General features: G+C 34.6%; 3 protein-coding genes across 5 annotated transcripts; all 3 read right to left on the bottom strand.

Annotated features, from left to right (window-relative positions):
• Nucleotides 1–8,453: 8,453 nt before the first annotated feature.
• LOC124942707 lies at nucleotides 8,454–9,887 on the bottom strand. Its single transcript, XM_047483256.1, has 4 exons — nucleotides 9,759–9,887; nucleotides 9,615–9,686; nucleotides 9,091–9,414; nucleotides 8,454–8,947 (listed from the first exon to the last, which is right to left on the bottom strand). Exons 1-3 carry the CDS (start codon nucleotides 9,776–9,778, stop codon nucleotides 9,123–9,125), a joined length of 384 nt encoding a protein of 127 aa, XP_047339212.1. The 5' UTR covers nucleotides 9,779–9,887; the 3' UTR covers nucleotides 8,454–8,947; nucleotides 9,091–9,122.
• Nucleotides 9,625–14,609, bottom strand: LOC124942706 (putative disease resistance protein RGA3). 3 transcript variants are annotated; one of them, XM_047483255.1, is made up of 8 exons: nucleotides 12,069–14,609; nucleotides 11,835–11,949; nucleotides 11,673–11,727; nucleotides 11,524–11,588; nucleotides 10,538–10,627; nucleotides 10,190–10,453; nucleotides 10,052–10,110; nucleotides 9,626–9,795 (listed from the first exon to the last, which is right to left on the bottom strand). In XM_047483255.1, exon 1 carries the CDS (start codon nucleotides 14,542–14,544, stop codon nucleotides 12,091–12,093), a length of 2,454 nt encoding a protein of 817 aa, XP_047339211.1. In that variant the 5' UTR covers nucleotides 14,545–14,609; the 3' UTR covers nucleotides 9,626–9,795; nucleotides 10,052–10,110; nucleotides 10,190–10,453; nucleotides 10,538–10,627; nucleotides 11,524–11,588; nucleotides 11,673–11,727; nucleotides 11,835–11,949; nucleotides 12,069–12,090. The 3 variants fall into 3 exon arrangements, with proteins under 3 accessions (XP_047339209.1, XP_047339210.1, XP_047339211.1); XM_047483253.1 differs by lacking the exon at nucleotides 10,538–10,627 and having other exon boundaries at nucleotides 9,625–9,795; nucleotides 12,069–14,579; XM_047483254.1 differs by lacking the exons at nucleotides 10,538–10,627; nucleotides 11,524–11,588; nucleotides 11,673–11,727 and having other exon boundaries at nucleotides 9,625–9,795; nucleotides 12,069–14,579.
• LOC124943110 (putative disease resistance protein RGA4) lies at nucleotides 14,582–15,451 on the bottom strand. Its single transcript, XM_047483668.1, has one exon. The coding sequence runs from the start codon at nucleotides 15,449–15,451 to the stop codon at nucleotides 14,582–14,584; it is 870 nt and encodes a 289-aa protein (XP_047339624.1).
• Nucleotides 15,452–22,615: the final 7,164 nt, after the last annotated feature.

Here is a 22,615-nt window from a genome sequence, read left to right on the forward strand (position 1 = left end):
GGTATTCGACCTTTTCAAATTTATTATTTAACAAGATTGAAGCATGATTATATTTTATCCTTAAAAACATAAACAAAATTCGATACTTAGAAATTAAACAAAACCCTTATTCATACAAATATAAAAACATAATCACTCATTCTAAGTATAATCAAACACAAACCTTATACATCTTATATAATCAAACACAAACTTATACTTGTAACTTCAATCACAACCCATATATACTTAGAATATTGACTCACAATTGATATGTTAGGACAATTAAACAGTTGGAAAAGGGTACAGAAATTAGTGAAGAGTGACCAAAGCCGAAAGATTTACTACAAATCTTTCGGTATCTACTAGTTAAGCCGAAAGATATACACATATCTTTGTCTTTGACTTTAAATAACCAAAAAATCAAAATGCTGGGAAGTGGGCAAAACCGAAAGATTTAGACAAATCTTTCGGTTTTACCCCTGAATACTGAAAGATATGAAGTAAATCTTTTGGTATTCGACATTTTCAAATTTATTATTTAACAAGATTGAAGCATGATTATATTTTATCTTTAAAAACTTAAACACAATTCTATACTTAGAAATTAAACAAAACCCATACTCATACAAATATAAAACATAATCACTCATTCTAAGTATAATCAAACACAAACTTTATACATTTTTATATAATCAAACACAAACCTATACTTGTAACTTCAATCACAACTCATGTATTAGGAATATTGACTCACAATTGATATGTTTGGACAATTAAACAAGATTTATATACTTAGAAACCAAAATACCAATTGGAAAAAGGGTAAAGAAATTAGTGATGAGTGACCAAAACCAAAAGATTTACTACAAATCTTTCGATATCTACTAGTTAAGCTGAAAGATATACACATATCTTTCGTCTTTGGCCTTAAATAACCAAAATATCAAATTGCTGGGAAGTGGGCAAAACCAAAAGATTTAGACAAATCTTTTGGTATTCAACCTTTTCAATTTTATTATTTAACCAAATTGAAGCATGATTATATTTTATCCTTAAAAACCTTTAAAAAAATTTATACTTAGAAATTAAACAAAACCCCTACTCATACAAATATAAAACATAATCACTCATTCTAAGTATAATCAAACACAAACCTTACACATCTTTATATAATTAAACACAAACTTATACTTGTAAATTCTAAGAAAGATATTAGTGGAGAGGTCCATTAAGTCGAAAGATATATTAGTGAACCACTCCAGAAAACCCAACACTTAGAAGATTTTTATGTTTTTTAGAATGGACCAAAACCGAAAGATATAGTCCAAATCTTTCGGCATCTTCCCTCCAGAAAAAACTCAACACTTAGAAAAAATTCCTTCCTTTTAAAAGGAGTCAAAGCCGAAAGATATAGTCTATATCTTTCGGTATATCCCCTAGAGAAAACCCAACACTTAGAAAAGTTTTTTGATTTTTTTGAAAAGGGTCAAAGCCGAAAGATATAGTCTATATCTTTCGGTATATCCCCTAGAGAAAACCCTGCACTTAGAAGTTTTCTGATTTTTTTTTTGTAGGGGTCAAAGCTAAAAGATATATTCTATATCTTTCGGTATTCACCCTTCAAAAATATGTTGTTTTTTGAAAGGATTCAAAGTCGAAAGATATACGCTATATCTTTTAGTATTGTATCCAAATACCGAAAGATATGTAGAGCATGTCAGTATCTTTTCTCATTTTTGACAGATTTCGAATATCAAACCTCCTTAATTCTTAAAACATTGAACTTTATCCTAACTAATTAAATGACAAAACGATGAGTTAGAGAATCTCCATAGAAATGTACACATTATTCTCTCCATCTTCACCGCCACACTCTTGAGAAGAAGGAATAATGACATCATATATGTGGGCATAGATGACAACACACTCTTAATAAGGATTAACCGACCCCTTTTCAAGATTATCTTACTTTTCTATCTAGACATTTTACATTCCATTTTAGTAATAATCGGGTCACAAAAGACCTTGAATCGTAATTTAACACTCAATGGCATACCAAGTTATGTTGATGGAAGATCACCAATTCCAAAACCCCAACACATTTGCCAACATCATATTTCTTCTATTCGAAACAAAATCTGAGAAAAAATGTTTGACTTATTAAGATTCACTCGAAGACCGGAACATGCACCAAATAGCCATAAAATATCCTGAAGGTGTTTAAATTTCCTGCAGATAGTCTGAACCATGTAGAGCTTCATCAGCGAAAAAATATGATATAGAAAAATGATATCTTCTTGACCCACAACTCACTCTACGGATGAGTCCCGAGTTTTGTACGAACGATATCATTTTTTAGAGAGCTTAAATAACAATAACGAACAAGAAAAGAGAGAGTAGATCACTTTGTCTAATCCCTCGGGAACTCTTGAAAAATCCTTGAGAACTACCATTAACAATGACATAAAACTTAGTCATCGAGAGACACAATCTAATCCACCCAATCCATTTTGCACTCATTCTCATTTTGCCCATTACATCAAACAAAAACTCTCAATTGACGTGATCAAAAGCTAACGATGTCTAATTTTTCCAATCGTTGATAAAATCTAATTAGAATAACACTTTCTCAACTTTGAGACACGCTTTTCTACTTGCATATAACTCTACGGTATGTCATTTAGCTTTTTCAGTTGGCAATGTTGGTAGTTTTTTGATGAATAATTACTGGGATGAAAAGTATACGATAAAGTGGAATCTCGTGCACAATGGGCCACATTTCAGTCTCTAATTCAAGTACATGCTTCATGGGGGATTTGTTTTCTCATCCATCATCATATTATGTGTCAAGAATCCTATTTGGATATTCTTGTTGACATCATAATCTGGATCAGAAATCACTGATTCCTCATCAGACACGTCATTAATAAAACTGGTGATTCAAGAATATTAATCTCATAATAAAGAGTTCTAATAGGATTTGTTGGATTATATCTTCTACATGTGACCATAACTTATTTTTTACCTCGTCAATAGTTTCTTTCTCGGGCAACAAATCTAAAATAAGACGATGGGTTAATGAAATCAATTTTTGGTATACCACCATCTTCCTACACTCCTCTTTTCGTCATACGAGAAGACATCACAACTTGAGGGTTGTGAAGATGGATACTCTATTTCAGCCTCACGGGAGTCTATTAGTTCATTTAATCTAGCCTCATCTTGTACAATCATCCTTCCGACCATATCAAATCCCTTTGAAATGGTCAACTAAACAACTAGTCTTTCAACATCTGCAAAGCTAGCCATACGAATTCGATCGATGTAAAATAGGGTTATCACTGACATAACAAACTTCTTAGCTACATAAATTTATTATTTGCATATAATAAGTTTTTTATTAATGTAAAATCGGAATAATTTATAACTCATCAAATTCAAAAATCGTAAAAATTTAACTAGCTCATGAGTTTACCGATTTATAGATTCATTTTAATACCTTAACATGAACTAATTTAAACACATACCATGACCTTGTAGGCATGATCTTTACGCTCAATTATTGAATCAAACAAGCCTTAAAACGTTAAAAAAACAATTATTACTTGCTAAAATATAAAATAAAAGCATAGTATTGATTCAATTTAATTTCATTTCTGATAGAGATTAATCCCGTGGTTATTATTGATAAACAATGTTACAATATATACTAGTCAAAAGACTCTTAATAAGGTAAACCACTAATCTAGGAATCTAAACAAGGTAACCCACTAATCTAGGAATCTAAACAAGGTAACAAGATATATACAATATACTAATACACCCCCGCAGTCGAAACGGGAGATTCTCGGACGCTGAGACTGTCTCTGAAATCTTCAAATAGTATGCGCGGAAGTCCTTTGGTGAATATGTCAGCGATTTGAAAACGAGAAGGCATATGAAGAATGCGAACTTTACCTCTATCTACTTTTTCCCTTACAAAGTGTATGTCCATTTCGATGTGTTTGGTACGTTGATGTTGGACCGGATTTTGGGAGAGATAAATCGCACTTATGTTGTCGCAGTAGACCAGTGTGGCTTTGTCCAATGAGATACGAAGTTCTAACAATAAATTGCGAAGCCAACAGGATTCGGAGACAACATTGGCAACTCCTCTATATTCAGCTTCAGCACTAGAACGAGAAAGTGTGGATTGCCGTTTTGACGACCAAGACAGAAGATTATCGCCTAGGAAGACGCAATAGCCAGATGTAGAGCGACGGGTATCTGGACATCCTCCCCAGTCTGCATCAGTATATGAAACGAGTGTAGACAGTGAGGATTTGTAAAGATGAAGGCCATAGTGCTTTGTACCCTGTAAGTATCGAATGATTCTGTGTAAGGCAGCCAAGTGAGCCTCTTTCGGATCATGCATGTGGAGGCAAATTTGCTGGACTGCATATGAAATATCAGGACGTGTGAAAGTAAGATACTGTAGTGCTCCGGCTAAACTTCTGTAATGAGTGGGGTCAGAGACTGGTGGACTAGTTGATTTTCCAAGTTTGCCATTTGTATCGACCGGCGTTTGTGTTGATTTGCAAGTAGACATTCCAGCACGATCAATAATTTCTTCAGCATATTTCTTCTGACTAAGACAAAGTCCATCCTTAGTATACGATACAGCAACTCCCAAGAAATAGCTTAATTTACCTAAATCCTTCATAGCAAATTCTGCGCCTAAGCTTTTCATGAGAGTCTGACGTAACTGATCAGACGAAGCCGTAATGATAATGTCATCAACATACAAGAGTAGATAGGCAATTTCGGACCCATGTTGATAGATAAAAAGCGAATGATCAGTCGTGCTGTGTGTAAAACCGATTGTAGAGACAAAATCTGCAAACCTTTGATACCAAGCACGAGGAGCTTGTTTTAAGCCGTATAAAGATTTGCGCAATAAACAAACATGGTCGGGAAAGATTTTGTCTCTAAAACCGAAAGGCTGATGCATGTAAACTGTTTCGTTGAGATTACCATGTAAAAATGCATTCTTGACGTCCATTTGGTGAATGGACCAAGACTTCGATAAAGCAATGCTCAGAACAGTTCGTATGGTGGCTGGTTTGACAACAGGACTAAAGGTTTCTTCACAATTGATTCCAATCTGCTGAGACCTGCCATCACCAACAAGACGGGCTTTATGCCTCTCAAAAGAGCCGTCAGAGTTAGTTTTATGCTTAAAAATCCACATGCATCGTATAATATCAACACCCTGAGGACGCGGAACCAAGTCCCAAGTCTTATTACTAATTAAAGCGTTAAACTCATCGTCCATGGCGGCTTTCCAATTCGGGTCTGATAAAGCTAACTTTGGGTTTTTGGGAATAGGCGATGGAGATGTGAGTGTGTTTAGATTGAAAATGCGTTTTGGACAGACAATCCCATCCATTGCGCGGGTTCGTATTGTCCGTGTTGGATTGATGATGGTTGGTGAATGATTTGGACGGTTTGGTCTTGTGGACGGGCTAGTCGTGTTTGGGTTTGGGCCTGGTGAAGTGGTGATGGGTGATGGTGGGTTTGGTGGAGTGTGTTGAGTTGATAATGGGCTCGGTAATGGAGTGTTGTTTGGTGGGGAAATGGACTCGGTGATGGGCGGGGTTTGGATGTGTATTGGGATGGTTATTGGTTCGGATTGAGATGGGTGAGTTGAGTTTGGGTTTTGGACAAGAGAAAAGGGAAATTTTGTTTCGTCAAAAATGACGTGACGAGAGATGATAAATCTTTTTGAGGCTGGGTCGTAGCATTTGTAGCCGCGATGATTAGAGGGGTATCCTAAAAAGACACAAGGGGTAGAGCGTTTATGAAGTTTGTGAATAGTGGTTGGAGGAAGAAGAGGATAGCAAAGACAACCGAAAATTTTTAGGTGAGAGTAAGAAGGAGTTCGGTTATATAGAAGTTGAGTGGGTGAGAAATTTCGAATTTGTTTATTTGGAAGAATATTTAGGAGATAAGTGGTCATTTCGAGGGCGTGATGCCAAAAATTTAACGGGAGAGAAGCATGAGTAAGCAATGTTCGAATCATGTTATTTATGGTGCGTATTTTTCTTTCTGCTTTACCATTTTGAGGAGAAGTATAGGGGCAAGAGAGGCGAAATTGTAGACCATTTTTGTCACAAAATGTACGAAATTGACTGTTGTTATATTCAGTTCCGTTGTCACATTGGATTGTTTTAATGGGCTTTTGAAATTGTGTTTGAATTTGATTTTGAAGTGTAGAGAAGACGGAGAATACTTGGGATTTGTTTCCAATTGGAAAAGTCCAAAGGAAATTTGTGTAATCATCAAGAAACAGAATATAGTATTTATGTCCATTTGTACTTAGCACAGGCGACGTCCACAAATCACTATGAATAATATCGAATGGGGAAGTAGTATAAGAGACAGAATTGGTAAATGGTAACTTAACTTGTTTACCAAAGATGCAAGACTCACAGAGTTTAGACCCTAAAACGGGCTTACAAGAAATAGAATTTGATTTATTGAGAGAATGCAAAATATCGACACCGGGGTGTCCTAATCTATTATGCCATAAATTTGACGAAATTGCAGTAAACGAAGAATTAGTTGGGGGTTTTTGGCTTTGGCTCGACAGAGAGAGTGGGTAGAGATCCCCCGAGCTATTGTTCCTCATGATAACCTTCCCCGTCTGGAAATCCTTTACAGAAAAACCAAGTGAGTCAAATTCTACAGAGACGTTGTTATCACGAGTAAACCGACGAATAGATATAAGATTTTTAATGAGTTTGGGAGCATGTAGAACATTGTTCAGAGGTAAGGGTGGTAAGGGTGGTTTTAAGTTAGTTTTACCAATACCGCGAATCGGGATTTCCTGTCCACTCCCAACAATGATATTTTTAACACAATTTAAATTAGAATAAGGCGAGAGACTACCTGAGTTGGGTGTCATGTGTGAAGTTGCTCCCGAATCCATGTACCAAGTATCGTCAGGCGGAGTAAGGGATAAAGTGTGCATCGCCTGATTGATATCGGTTGCAACGTAACTTTGGGGCTGCTGCTGGCTCGTCTCAGCCATGTAGGCCTGCTGTGGCCGAGAACCGAGTACGCCTGCTCCTGCTGTCCGAGTGTGTTGCTGCTGATAGCCAGAACCGCGCCAGGAGGCGCCTTGTTGCTGTTGACCAGATGCGTGCCAGGGGGCGCTTTGCTGCTGCGGCCAGATCTGTTGTGTCGGGTAGGGACAAGGGGGTGCTGTCCAGCCCGCAGGCGCCCACTGTGCCCATTGCTGTTGGCCAGGAGGTGCCCAGAATTGCTGCTGCTGGTGGTATGTGCGGCTGGTGTTGCGACCGCGTCCTCTGCCGCGCTGGCTGCGTCCTCGGCCCTGGCCGGCCTGTTCCTGCGCGCTAGAGGTGCCCTGCTGCTGCTGCTGGCCGGTAGCACGGGCTGATTGGCTAGAGTTGTTTCCGCGGCCTTGGCTACGATCGTCCGAGGCAATAAAAGAGGTGTTTGTGTGGACGAATTCATCCTTCCTTGTTTCAACAAGGAGCAAATCAGATCTAGCATCGTAGAAAGATGGGAGAGGCTTCTTTTGACCTATTATGGTGGCGATTGTTTCGTAGTTTTCATTCAAACCCCCAAGTAGACGCAACACCAGTCGATTTTCAGAAACGGGGCAATCAACATTAGCAAGTTGATCCGCAATCATCTTCAATTCAGTGCAATAAGCACTCATGTTTGGGAAATCATTGAGACGAATTTGAGAAAACCTATTTTCAAGATACATAGCACGAGAACCTGTGTTATCTTGAAATATATTCGCTAAACGTTCCCAAGCCTGAGCAGCCGTCATACCAGGTTTTTGGATCGTGTTTAGTAGATCCTTGGATATTGTTCCAAATATCCATTGCTTGACAAGGGCGTCAAGGCGTTTCCACAGAAGAGAGTCGGTCTCGGAAGATGTTGAAGGTGTTTCGGAGGCGTTGGGAGTTTTTGGTTTGAGATGTTCGTAAACATTGTGAATCAAGCAGTGGTTTTCGAGAAGGTCTGCCCAAGAGAGATATTCCTCGCTACCCATCTCTAGGGTGATAGGAATTATGGAGCGGAGATTGTTAACAGAGAAAGCAGAGTGGTATTGAGAAACAGACATGGTGGTGGGCGTCTGACTTTGATTGGAGGAGGAGTCTGAATTAGTAGGTGGGACAGACATTAGAAGTTTGTGCGTGAGGCAGCAAGGTGGGAGGAAGAGAAAAAAAAAAAATTCGATTGATGATCTTGAGAGGATCTTTACTCTGATACCATGATAGAGATTAATCCCGTGGTTATTATTGATAAACAATGTTACAATATATACTAGTCAAAAGACTCTTAATAAGGTAAACCACTAATCTAGGAATCTAAACAAGGTAACCCACTAATCTAGGAATCTAAACAAGGTAACAAGATATATACAATATACTAATAATTTCACTATGGGGGTAAGATTTTGTAGTTATACAATAGATGAGATGCAATAAACATTATATAACAGCAATTAAATACCCAACTCTATATATATATATAATAAATATCAATATTTTCCGCGACCACCAATGTAGTATCCTTTGGGAGGAAGAGGAGGAGGTGCAGGAAATTGGTTCATTCGTTTCATCGCATATTTTCGACGCCTTCTTTCTCGACCATAAGACATCCACGATATTAAAGAAAGCATTGAGGCTGCAGCCACCATTATAAACCCGACACACATCATTTTTGTTGAATGCCTTAAACTAGGACAAAAGTTGTTTGATATGTCCATAAATGTTTCCTTCACATATGTAGAGTCCACAAGATCCACAAGGAATGATCCATACTCGTAAAGTGCGTAGCTCACGTTTAGCGACGAAATTAGCTCCGTGTACGCTTCGGGAGTAATCCGCCCAGGAGTTATACAAATCCCCGTAGTAGAAACCTCGCAAACATAACCCTTCCACACCTACAAAGTACATTTATACATAATTTTTTTGTTGAATGGATTGAAAATTTAATAAATGACTTGTAATATCATTCTTGTCAACTTTCTTTTCTTTTCATATTATTCTCGTCCCCTATTATTTCTCTAATTATTTAGAGACTTACCTCGGATGCATTAGTAAAATTAACTTCACCGGTTAAGCATGGGACTTCGGTGAGGTTGGCATTGAGTGGCATGCAAAGCACAGGCACATGAGGGCCTGTTTGGTTGAAGAACAACGGTCCGGCAGACGGCTGCATGTCTGCGTTAAAGACATTGGTTCGGCTGTATTTGTTTCATTGACAAGTGCAAAAGTGATTTGTTTAGTAACCATTAGTATTGTTCTGGCTGTTTGGTTATCTGCTTTTGGAATAATGCTTTCTAGAGCCGAATGTGCATTCGGATTCAGAAGCCAATCGTCCATTGCCACACAAGTGTCCTCAACTGCACTGCCAGATAAAAAATAAATAGGAAACAAACAGAAACTATATGAGAAATTTTGTTGTTGTTTCCACTTTAAGAAATAACATATGTGGAATACTTCAATGAAGGGTGCTTTTAGTGGGAATATTGTTGTTGGTTCATTTGTTTGTGTCTATTAGGTTGCTTCAGTTTTGGATTCTCGATACATATGGTTGATGAAACTTACTTATGAACGAGGAGAAACAAACCGCTCGCTACAAACACAAATGTCACAGCAATCCACCCAACCACCAGTAAGCTGCAGAGTTATGATAGGAAAAATACATTTGAAACCATCAAAATAATCAAAAATAATTAGTCCATGACTTACAAGTATACCAAGCATTGCATCCCACCAAGTGATAGAACTGCAAGAAGCCAGCAACATCATCACATATGATATGAACCATAAAAGCCAATACTATTATAGACTTGTAAGTTATTTTCAAATAACTTTGTTTGAAGTAGAGATATAAAAATATAATGAATAGAGGGTATTTTTGTATTTTGATTGATGTTGTAGACGAGTAGATTGTTGATTGGATATGAGTGATTCAGAACTAATCCGCATCAATCAAGCCCTGACTAGGTTTTATGATGAGAAATGCATAGATTTGGACTTACAAAATCCGAAAATCACCAAAGCAAGCATGAAGGCTGTGACATGTATGAGAGGAATCCTCCTGCAATTCAATGTCCAATAAATTCCCAAAATAAAGAGCATAAAATAGTGTCATAATAAGGCTGTGAATGAGTATTTACAACGGAGTAAGCAAATTGGAGATGTCTTCTGAACTCGCCCCGGTAACTTTGTGCAAGTTGTCTGCAACAGCATTGATATTATTTTGCGTAAATTGAATAGTTCCTAGCAGATCTGGGGGTAGAGTTAATGGCCCAATTCCAATATTCTTAGCCGATAAAAGATAATTAAAGACACTCTGTAGTGTTTCAATTACATAATCCGCTTTGTGCAGAATATACGATATGATATCCGCTTGACCATCAAATAGGATAATGCTTCCAACTCTATATACACCATTCAAACAAACAAACAATTGAGAGTCACAATCAAATTGATCATAAACAGAGACAGAGGAGAAGGAAACATACATTGCAGTAACAGTAATGAGTATAAGGAAGACAAGAGAGGCAATGTAGGCAATGTATGATTGGAGGAGCTGAAAAATAGCCTACTGACTGCTGCGAAAATTTGAAACATCATATCAACCATCTAATCAATACTTTTATCCATTTAAATACCAAAACTACTATAATTTTATCATTTTTCTCTAAACCATCGTTCTCTCACCTAAATCATATACTCTAAAGTTAAAGAGCAAATTAATTTTTAAATTTAAAAACCATTTTTTCCTACTTTTTATCAAATAAAGAATTTTAGAAAAAAACCCAAGTAAAACTAAAAAATCATTTCCTCAAACAAGCTCATTCTCCTCGATTTTACGTATAGATGTTTAGAATAACTAATAAAAATAACTCACCAATAATAAAAAGTATTTACAATGCAATAATTCAAATGGTCATAGATAAGATTGAAAGAAAAGTTCTCAAAATTGGAATTTTTGAAACAAAACAGTTTATTGACATCAAATAGCTAGTCAAATGCTCATAATATTCTTGGTCACGACATTAGGGGTATTGACTAAAATTCAAAACTGGCTATTTTTTTGCAGCTTTCATTTTTGTTAAATATTATATTAGACATTGTTTAGACATGAAATTTAATAGGGCTGTTTTGTTGGGGGGTAGGAAAGGTAGGTTATATTTAGAAATTCAAATAGGACCATTTGGTGAACCCTTAGAACAAAATAATAATGTTTCATAATTCACAACTTGCAATATTAAACGGACAAATGTATAAACGAAATAATTAAGATATAAAATTTAAAAAACAAAATTTATATAAAAAAAAAAAAGATATTGAATCAAAATATATAATATATTGGTTGCTATACTTAACCAAATACATGACATTGCTTTTGGTGGGAATATTGTTGTTGGCTTAATTTTCAGATTCTTTGTTTGTGTCTGTTAGGTTAGGTTGCTTCAGTTTTGTATTCTTTGTTGATGAAACTTACTTGTGAACAAATTACCGCTCGCTACAAACACAAATGTCACAGCAATCCACCCAACCATCAGTAAGCTGCAGAGTTATGATAGAAAATTTACATTTGAAAACCACCAAAAATAATCAAAAACCATTTTAATAGATTAGTCCATGACTTACAAGTACACTCATCTCAAACTCAGCTTGATCCTCAAATAGGATAATGCTTCCAACTCTATATATATATATATACCATTCAAACAAACAAACAAACAAACAATTGATCTATTATAATGATGAAACTAAATCATAAACAGAGAGAAAGAGGAGAAGAAAACATACATTGCAGTAACAGTAATAATGTAAGCAGCTGGAGAATATCCATGTCGCTTTAATCTTCCACAGAAACAACATGAACCAAAATATAGCGACTATGATTGGAGGAATAGCCTACTGACTGCAAAAAGCAATATCACGGTCAAATCGAATTCAATTTGAACAAACGGATTCGAATTTAAGTAATATTAGTAGATGCAATTAATAGATAAATATAATTATTATTTTTATACAGAGTACCTTCTAATTGACTCTTCTTCTTCTATTCCTCTTTCAATCGAATATCTACAAAGAACTTCTCACGACCAAGTCTGGTTCGAAGGGAACGCAGGAGTGCGATAACATCGTCCGCTTCTTCTGAAGACACCAACTTAGGACAGCCCCAGATATACAAATACTGTAGTGAATTATTATTAATATTGAGGTTTCCAACAAATTCCTCAACTGATATCATCAACTCCGGGCAATACTGGATTCTCAATTCCGTGAGAGAGTTGATGAAGTGTTTGTTCTGGCAGCCACTAATCTTTGATATCATTCCCTCATCAAACAAACGCCTTAACTTCTTGCAGTAGAAAATACGCAGAGATTGAAGAGATTGGAAAGTTGAGCGTACTCTTCCTCCTCTTCCTCCTAATTGTGCTTCACTATTATTATTTGACGATGATGATGTTGATGGTATCTCATCATCAAACATTAATGCCTTATAACCAGCTCCAAATAAAACACTTCTTTCTGTTATTGACCATAGGTCGAGATGAGTGAGAGCACTGAGATTTGAGATGCTATATAACAACTCATCCGAACATTCACCACTAACAGTTACATTTTTGAGTGATTTGAGATGCGGTGGCAAAGCCCCTAGCTTTGGGCAATAAGATATCTCCAGGGTGGATAGATTAGGGAATGCTCCGGCACTAGGAATAGTAGGAGACACCAATTCCCTCAAATTCATCATTTCAGAAATGTTCAAATACTCTAACAAAGGGAATAACACTACTTCAATTCCATTCATGTTGTTGTTGACGCTGAATATTCCATGCTCCACATCATTATTCAATCCACTAAGTTTCAGTTTCAGATGAGTGAGAGTACCATTAAGATTCCAGATGCTATATAACAATTCATCCGAACATTCACCAATAACAGTTACATCTTTGAGTGATTTGAGATGAGGTGGCAAGGCCCCTAGCTTTGGGCAATACTGTATCTCCAGCTTGGATAAATTGGGGAATGCTCCAGTACTCCAACAGCTAGGTGACACCAATTCCCTCAAATTCATCATTCTTTCAATATGCAGTTCCTCTAACAAAGGGAATAGTACTATCATTTCATTATCAACGCTGCTACTAAGCTCAAGGCGTGTTAAAGAAGGATATGATTTTCCCACACATTTAGGGAAATTTTCACCTTTGTAATACCTCATTCTCAATATCTTCAGCCTTGCAGTTGAAACCTCTAGAGCTTCACCAATTTTCTCATCTCTATCTCTAGTACTCTTGCTCTCATCAACTTCATCATCAGATCTCCATTCCAACTCCAATTCATTGATACTCGACATTTTAGCCATACTTATCCCTCTTTCCATAGATGCATCACTAACTCTTCCAAGCTTTGTAATTTTCAAAGATCCGCAGATATCCAATTTGTTTAATTCATCTAGTTGGGAATCTCTCTCCTTTTTACCTATCACAAACAAGCTTAGCCTCTTCAGATGTTTCAATTGCCCCATCCCTCTAGGCATATATTTTAATCCATCACAACAATTCAAATAAAGATGTCGCAGATTAATAAGGTCTTTCATATTTTTGGGCAAACTTTCAAGCTTAGAACACTCATTGAGTTTCAGAGTCCGTAAGTTCAAGAGATCACAAATATTATCAGGTAATGTTGCTATCTCATTATTACCGGAAATGTCTAAGTATCTAAGATGTTTTAGACATCCCAGGTAACACAATTCTTCATACTTTTCGAATGGTCCTTTCTGCCACCCATAATAGCTTAGTTCAAGGACACGTAAAATCGAAAGTTCCTTCAATACACTTGAAGGAATCTGCTTTCCACCATCATATCTGTCCTGGAGCATTAGTGATTGCAACCCTCCAATTTTCTTAAGAGAATCAACTGATATTTTGACAAATTTATCACCCATTACCATTAGATGACGGATTTCTCGTTTTAAACCATCACTTGAGTTATTAGCATCCAACTTATAACATTCATCTTTCATAACAGATTGGGCAAGATCGTGCATAAGATCGTGCATCTTACATGTTTCATAAATTCCATACCGATTTGATTTCTCGTCTTGAAAAAAGGATCTCCAACACAATTGCTTCCAAATTTTATTCCCAACATCTTCCACTTCTTTGTTCTTAACTGTAAGAATTAAACCATGGGCCATCCACAATTGGATTAATCTTTCCTTTTCAATTATAGTATCCTTGGGAAATATAGCACAAAACACAAAGCATCTTCTCAAATCATAAGGAAGGTCATAGTAACTCAACCTTAGAATACGCAAAATATCAATTTCTTCTTCACTTTGAGATATCTCCCATATCTCACTATCTCTTATTCTGCACCATTCCTTTTCGTCATCGTTGAAGCTTAATTGACTTCCCAATGTTTTGGCAATTAAGGGAACACCCTTACATTTTTTAACTATTTCTTTTCCAATATCAACAAAGTTTGTAGTTTTTTGTGTTCCACACATAAATGCACGCTCTTGAAAGAGTAGCCAACAATCCTCGTTAGAGAGCGATGATATCTGAAAATGTTGAATCGTTTCCATAATTTTTGCCACATTTTTTTTTCCGTGTCGTGGTAAGGATAAATGCACCATTTGATCCACAATCCAAGATAGATCTCAACTGATCCCATGCATCAACATTTTCATTCCAAACATCATCCAATACAATCAAATATCTTTTCCCTTTCAATCTATCTTGAATCATTTTCTGCAATATCTCTAAGGAAGTTTCATTTGTTGCTCCTATGATAGCTTTGATCACCAATTTAATATCAAAATCATCTGAAACACAAACCCAGATTTTAGTTTCAAAATACTTAGTAATCTCCTCGTCGTTGAAGACCATTTGGGCAAGTGTTGTTTTACCAAGACCCCCTATTCCAACAATGGGTAGAACATATGGTTTTTTATCAGCACAAGCACTAGATGTATTATTGACCAGAATATCAATAATCTGTTTCTTCTCCTTATCTCTCCCATATACTTGATTACAACTAGAAAGAGACATGTTTTCACGCCATCTACTAGTAAGCTTGTCTCTTTTTGAGGCATGAATAGATTCACGCAAATGTAACGTTTGACGCTCTAAAGAAATTTGGTCAAGCTTCTCTTGAACATCCTTAATTTTGTGACCAACTTTTAGACGTGTCCAAGTACTGCTAAAAGGATGGGTTATTGAGTTGGTTACCTGGATCAGGGTTGAAGAGGAGGCATTACGCCTGTTGACTTGAAGACGAAGATCTTCAAAGGTGCACTCATCCATGATGTCTCGAACCTCGTACGCCACATCTTTCAGCTTCCGCAACCAATCTTCTGTTTGTTTGTCCTTCTCCTGCACATTCTTTCTCTCTGCATCCTCAAGTACTGCCATAATTGAAGTTAGCGTGCTGGATAGCTTTTGAACCTTCTTCTTAAAACTCCAAACCAACGAGAATTCATCCTGAATCAGAGGTGCCAAGTTTGAAAGCAATCCACTGATTAGAGCTGCATCAGCCATGGTGGTTTCTCTCTCGATGATCAATAAGATGAATAAACTTCTGACAAATGTTATATTGTGTCTACTGAATTATAATGATACATATCCTTTAGAAAATAGAAAAGTAGAATAAAATAGTAAAAGAAAACAATGGTGACCGGAGTCTTTTGAGGGAAAATAGAATAGTACAATAAAATAGTAAAAGAATAATAATGGTGATCGGAGTCTTTTGAGGTAATGGGAGGGTAATGGGTTGGGCAGAAAGCAGTATGATGATGAAAATGCTCCAACAAAAAACTAGCTACTTATTATTTTATATTTGATGTCTTATTTTCATATACAACTTTTGACATTTCAACTTATATGTAATGATTATCTAATTAAAAAGAAAAAGTGGCATCTAATATAAATTATATAGGACATCCCACCGAACATAAATTGAAATTAATCACACTTTCCTTTCCGTGTGGACCATACAATAATATAAACCACAATTTCTTTTGAAATAACTTTAAATGAATTATTGACCATCTAAGAGAATAAAGCTACTTTAATAATATTACTATTCAAGTTATAATCTATTTCACATGAAAAATTAAATTGCAATTTATTTGTGTTTTTTGAGACAAATATTAGTTTAAATCAAAGTTTTCTAATTTTCAATCAAGTTTTAAAGCCTTAAATGTTAAGGGGATATATAATAAAAAATACTTAATTATACTTTTCCCTGTTTCAATATAACCACAAGAACATACTATTTGTGACCCAAGAAATGAACAACAATCTTTATACAAAAAATTATATAGAATATATAAAAATTATATATATATTTTATGGATAATATAAATGAACCAATATAAAGAATCTTTTGAAACAAAATGAAAATTTTTCAAAATATCTTAGAACCAAATCTCATCCTCTTAGACTAATTCACTGATAATAAATCTCATTGTGATCTCGAAAAATCTACATTTGGATAATCTTTCTTTTCCATTTACATTATTATTGTTAATGACAATGTTTTATCTTTTTCATTATAAAAAAAAACATAATTTGAAAATATAACGATAAACAAATTTTTGATAAAGGGAGATCATAATAATTAATAAGTTAACATTTAGATAGGCAGTGTTTATTTTTTATTTTTTTTAAATGAGATATCTCCCATTTATTGATAACTTTAATTTGGATCATTATGGATCCAAAACTAAATTACATTATCTATCTAGCTTTTGTGTGTTTCCTCCTACATTTAAATTAGCACCACTCTCCTCGGCCATCACTTTAATGATTAAAGTTGAACTCATTTTCATGTGCATTACCCATTTTTATTTTAAATTAAAAAGAAAAAAAAAATTAAGCTAATAACAGTATAATTTTGCTAAAAATTTCATAATAACTATGTGAATATAATTTCTAAAATGAAAATTAAAGCATAATTATTTGCAATTTTATTACTCATTATTTATTTCCTTATAATATGAATCTGTTTCTTACAAGTAATAAGTACCCACACAAAAATAGGATGACAATCATGTAACTCTAGCTATTTTTAACACACAATAAAATATTTCTAACCAAAAATCTATTTACTTGTCCATTCTCGTCCATAAATCTCACAATTTTAGATATTTCAACTCTTAAACAAAAAAAAAATATCTTACGAAAAGTTTTACAATATTATTTAGGTATCCCTCAAGTGAGGCTAGGTGACTTTTTAGGGCCACCTCCTACCCAAACTATCCCTGCACTTTTCCAAAAACAAGAAAATATATAATTTTTTAACATAAAATATAAAACTCTTTGATAGATCAATTAACTTGATTTACTAATAATATATATATATATATATATATATATATATATATATATATACTTTTTATTCTTCTTAAAAACTCAAATTAATCAAACATCATTTCACTCTTCTTTCGTCCATCATTTAACTAAAATACAAAAATATTCTATATTTTAAATATTTTATTATTATTATTATATATTAATATTTTTTAAGTCTTTTATCGAAATAATTTCTACCTCTTTAAAATCATCACAAATCATTACTTTCTTTTCCTCTCCAAGTTATTTTTAAAAAAAAATCAATTCGAATAAGCCCCAAATTATTATTTACCCAATATGTTAATCAATTCATCACATGGTAGTGTTTTTCTTAGGATTATTTCGAGAGGGTGAGATATAGAAGAAAAAAAACTCAAGAGAGGACAATGTTATTCAATGAATGGATAAAGACAACGGTTACTTTTAGACTAAAAAATTTTAAAATATTATATAAAAACAAGTTTAAGTGAAGTAAAATATGTTATTATGTATTGAATAATTCCTTATATACTATTATTGTAATTATAAAAATTATTTTAAAAAATTGTCCTTTCTCATGTAAAACTCAAAAACTCAGTTCCTCAAACAAACAAGCCCTTGATAATGAAAAAAATAACATTTTGTTAGACTTGAAGTCTAAACGAATGGGAAATTTGATGAAATGGCCCTCATAAGTGGCTTAATTCCAAAAAAGGCCCGCGTCTGCTAATGTTTACAAAATGGGCCTTTTTACCCTGCGAAATGTCCATTTTACCCCTGTAATTGCACTTACTCGAATTACAATTACGCGTAATACACTTACGCGAATTACACTTACGCGTATTACACTTACGCGAATTACACTTACGCGTATTACACTTACGCGAATTACACTTACGCGTATTACACTTACGCGAATTACACTTACGAGTAATATGTAATATGCGTACATTGAAAGACGCATATTACATATACGCGCATTAGGTAATATGCGTCTTTCATACTATATAAAGCGCCTAATTTTGATCCTCATTTTAAATCTCCAATTTTTAGGGTTCCGACTCTCTCTCAAAACCTATCCCCTTCGATCCCGCTGCTCCGCTAAGGTAAGACATTCTCGTCTCAATGCCTTCTTATGTATTCTAGGATTTTGAATATTATCCAAGTGCTATTATGTTGGATGAGGATTTAGGGTTTTAAGTAAATCTTACAAGTTTATCTATGTAAATGACAATCAATAACACATGGGTTTGTACTTCATTGATCTATGGAAGCAGAAGTTAAACATTTCGACGGATATGGAAATTGAAGAGGAGAATCCGTCGGAGCTTAACACTCTCAACATCGGTAGAGGATTCGCTAGCGTAGGCAGATTGATGGATGTAGTAGGCAAAAAGTCATATTGGACGATGAACCATGAATTCAATGCTCATTTATATTAAAAACATGCTCTTTCATTTTGTCTTCCATCTTCCATTGATGATGAACCTATTCCTATTTTGATCTTTTAAAAGGTGCATCCATATATTTTCTGCCAAATTTTCCTTTTGCTGCAATTAAGTAAATAACTTAACATATGGATTAATTACTATGGTACACATTTTCCATTTCCTGGTTTTTTGAAATAAATATAATTTTTAGTTTATTTGAACATTATTTTCCATTATTACAAGAGATTCTTGATGGAATTGAGTTTGCTAGGGGTGACTCCAAATCAACCTGGGGTTCTATGCGTGCAGTAATGGGGCACCCATAACCTTTTGACTTGAAATATGTTGCTATTCGAATCATTTACTTGAGATATCATGTTGGCTACTCGTAGATCTGAAAATTATTTTCTGAATTTGGTCAAAACATGCCCTTATGTAGAATTTCAACTTTTGATTTCGTTTATATATTAAGGTTCGAGGTTTTGATTTGCTGACATGGATATATCTTTCATCTTCTTCTGGTAGGTCGGGAAGACGTCATTGATGAATCAATAAGAATCATGTGGTACCCTACATTCTGATTTCTTTTGTTGAAGTTCTTTGATGTATTTCTTTGTCTAGTGTTTTATTTATTGCTTCGATTATTTATTGCTTCGACTCTGTAAGTATGTGAATCGTAAGTTTAGCAATCAGTATAAGGCTACCATTGGAGCTGATTTCCTTAGTAAAGAAGTTCATCAATTTAAAGTTTGAAGACAGAGCCTTCACTTTGCAGGTCAGCTTTCTTCACTATTAGATTTTGATTGGATTATTTAATTGGTATGTAATGTCAGCACTAGATTCTTTTTTTCAAGATCCTTAAACACATTAAAAAAATGTATTTGGTGGTCACAAAAGGATAATGAGGTTAAATTTTGTGCCATTTTCTTTAGGGTTTAATAACGGGATTCAAACACCTAATGATTTGCAATGAACAAAATGTTTATGTTGAATATGCCAATATGGTCCTATATACTTGATATAATGGCTAGATGATAATTTATATTCATTTTTCCTTCTTTAATAAGTTGAACATGGAAATGTCAGTTTGGTGATGAACTAAATGTCTCACTTCTACTTCCAATTTTCATTACACAAGTTGTTATATATTTAATTTCTCAATATTCTTAGTATAGTAATCAATCTCTGCAGATATGGAACACAGCAGGACAAGAAAGGTTCCAAAGCCTTGGCGTGGCTTTTTATCGAGGGGCTGATTGCTGAGAACGTCTATGATGTTAATGTGATAAAGTCGTTTTTGCTTCAGGTACTAACTATTTTGGTTAAAAAATTCTTAAATTTACTGAACTAACTATTTTGTTAGTTTTTTTGGGTCTTTTAGGCTAGCCCACATGACCCTGAGAACTTTCCATTTGTGGTCCTATGACAACATAACTAAACTAAACCAATTATTTGATGGGGAATTCTCATTTTTCAGTGCAAATCCAAGGATTGGTTTGGTTGACTATATTTTCTTTTGAACCTAGTTGCTTCATTCACTCCCAAGAATAAATGGGCATATAACTTGGACAAGCTAAAAAATTGTATTTTTATATAAGAAAAAAGGAATTTGTTTGAAACCTTAACCCTTCTAAATGGAAAGCTGCATAATAACAGAAGTCTACGAAAAACTAATAGATAGCTGCTTAATATTTTTGTCAGGCTGAGGAGAGGCACTGTGAGATTCTTGGCCGACTAATGTGCACTGCCAAAATTGTTGCCAAGCAGGAAGGCCTTGAAGATGGCTTTAGAGTTGTGATTAATGATGGACTAGCAGAATGTAAATCAACACCTTCATGTCCATCTCCTTGGGGGACGTCAAATGAACTGGCCACCAGGCTAAGACTTTATGAAGTTACTTATTAGCTGTGTGAACTCATAAGACACCGACCGACCAAATAATTTCTGTCATATGATATTTGTAATAATAACATTGTTAAAAATGTTACATTAGACAATCATAATGTGAGATAATGGTCATCTGGTTTGTGATCTTTTGCTAAAAATGTTACTATGACAGTGATATCTTTTCTTTAAGCTTGTGGCTTAATTCTATTTTCTTGTTTGCCTTTATATTTTCCAGAATGACTGGTTTGAGATCATTTCTACATATTTTTTGCCTTTTAAGTGGAAGTACTAAAAGAAACCAGATTAATTTTGACCCTTAAATTAGTATGAAATATTTTTCTCAAATTCAAACATAAACAACAGCCATAGAATAAAATAAACATGCATCTGTGCAGTGCAGTCCAAGAGGCACAATCAATAATAAAGAAGTCAAACATATATATAATTAATTAACTACTTTCTAGTGATCATAGTTATACATCTTCCACAATTTTATTATTGTATTTCGAGTAAGATAGATTGAGTCTTTCTCATGTTGAAAGCATTGACTGCAGTGGCGTTGTCTGATATTGTATGCAGATGGTTAAACTGATCAATTGTCAAGTCTAAACATGTAAACGAATGCGGGGAGATCGTTACATCTATTTTCGTGTCTATGTTATCAAACACACTCTGGATTGGAGTCAACTGCACATTGCAACGAACTTATATATGGGTGAAATCCTCCTTAAATCTGTTGTTTCAGATTATGTGTTCCATTATGTACCACCTTCACAAAATATGTTGACTCTTCATTGGGATCATATAAAAAAATAGAGTATCACTTTGATATAAATACCATCATTAGTGTAATAGTATTATAGTAGACAAGAGTCAAATAAAACATATGCACCTTTTATCATTGGAGTTAACAAACAGAGGTGCATAACTGACCATTGACACAACATCATTGCATTCAAGTATCAAAGGCGAGCAAAGAAAGGTTAAAAATCCGAAAAAGTAAAGAAGATATATAATTGCCTCCTTGTTCATTTTTTGCATATTAGTGGAAAAAAACTATATTTACATATAACCAAGTATTATCATCTATAAGCAAGTTTTTAATGATCTTTTTTTAGAATTATATAAAATAAAAAAAAATTGTTCTTTTCTACACCAATAAGGAATCCAGCTTCAGCTAATGCTGCTAGAAGGCTTCCTTGACCAACATTTTTTCCTGTCACAGCGTATTCACTAACGAAAGCCTGAAATAATATAGTCGGCCTCAGAACCATCTAAATGTTTCTTGCAACAGTTATCTTTTTGTTAATATATATTTATGGAATTAAGTAAATATAAGACAAGATTTAGCACGTACCTTTGGGCCATTTCGTGATGTTTGATCAAACTTATAAGTCTTAGAGAAGACATCATCTGCATTGTTATAAATTTATTGAGAAAATCAATCTATTAACAAAAAAATCTAATAACAGGAAGGAAGATTGTAAGAATATTCAGTTCAAATTCTAATCTATACAAAATTACTTATCTTACATGAAAATCATAAAAATCATCTGGATGATCCAATGGTTGAGAAGAACCGTCACAGATTGTGATTATCTGGATGTCTGGATAGGCGTGTTTTATGGCAGAATAGAACTGGAGGTAATTCCCTGAAACAAACGTAGGTTTTCACAATTTCAAATAGATTATGCATTTCATTTCAGAATTTTTCCATTTGATGGTTTCACGTTCGCAGATCATTGAATACTAACATATTTTATTACTATTCATAAAATATGGATCTTTTTAAATAAAAAGTATCATTGAATAGTAACAAAGTCTTCATTCCCAATAGAAACATATTTCAAGTCAAAAGGTTATGGGTGCCCCATTGCTGCACGCATGGAACCCCAGGTTGATTTGGAGTCACCCTAGCAAACTCAAT

Source organism: Impatiens glandulifera, chromosome 6 (assembly GCF_907164915.1).
Source record: "Impatiens glandulifera chromosome 6, dImpGla2.1, whole genome shotgun sequence".
Lineage (NCBI taxonomy): Eukaryota > Viridiplantae > Streptophyta > Magnoliopsida > Ericales > Balsaminaceae > Impatiens > Impatiens glandulifera.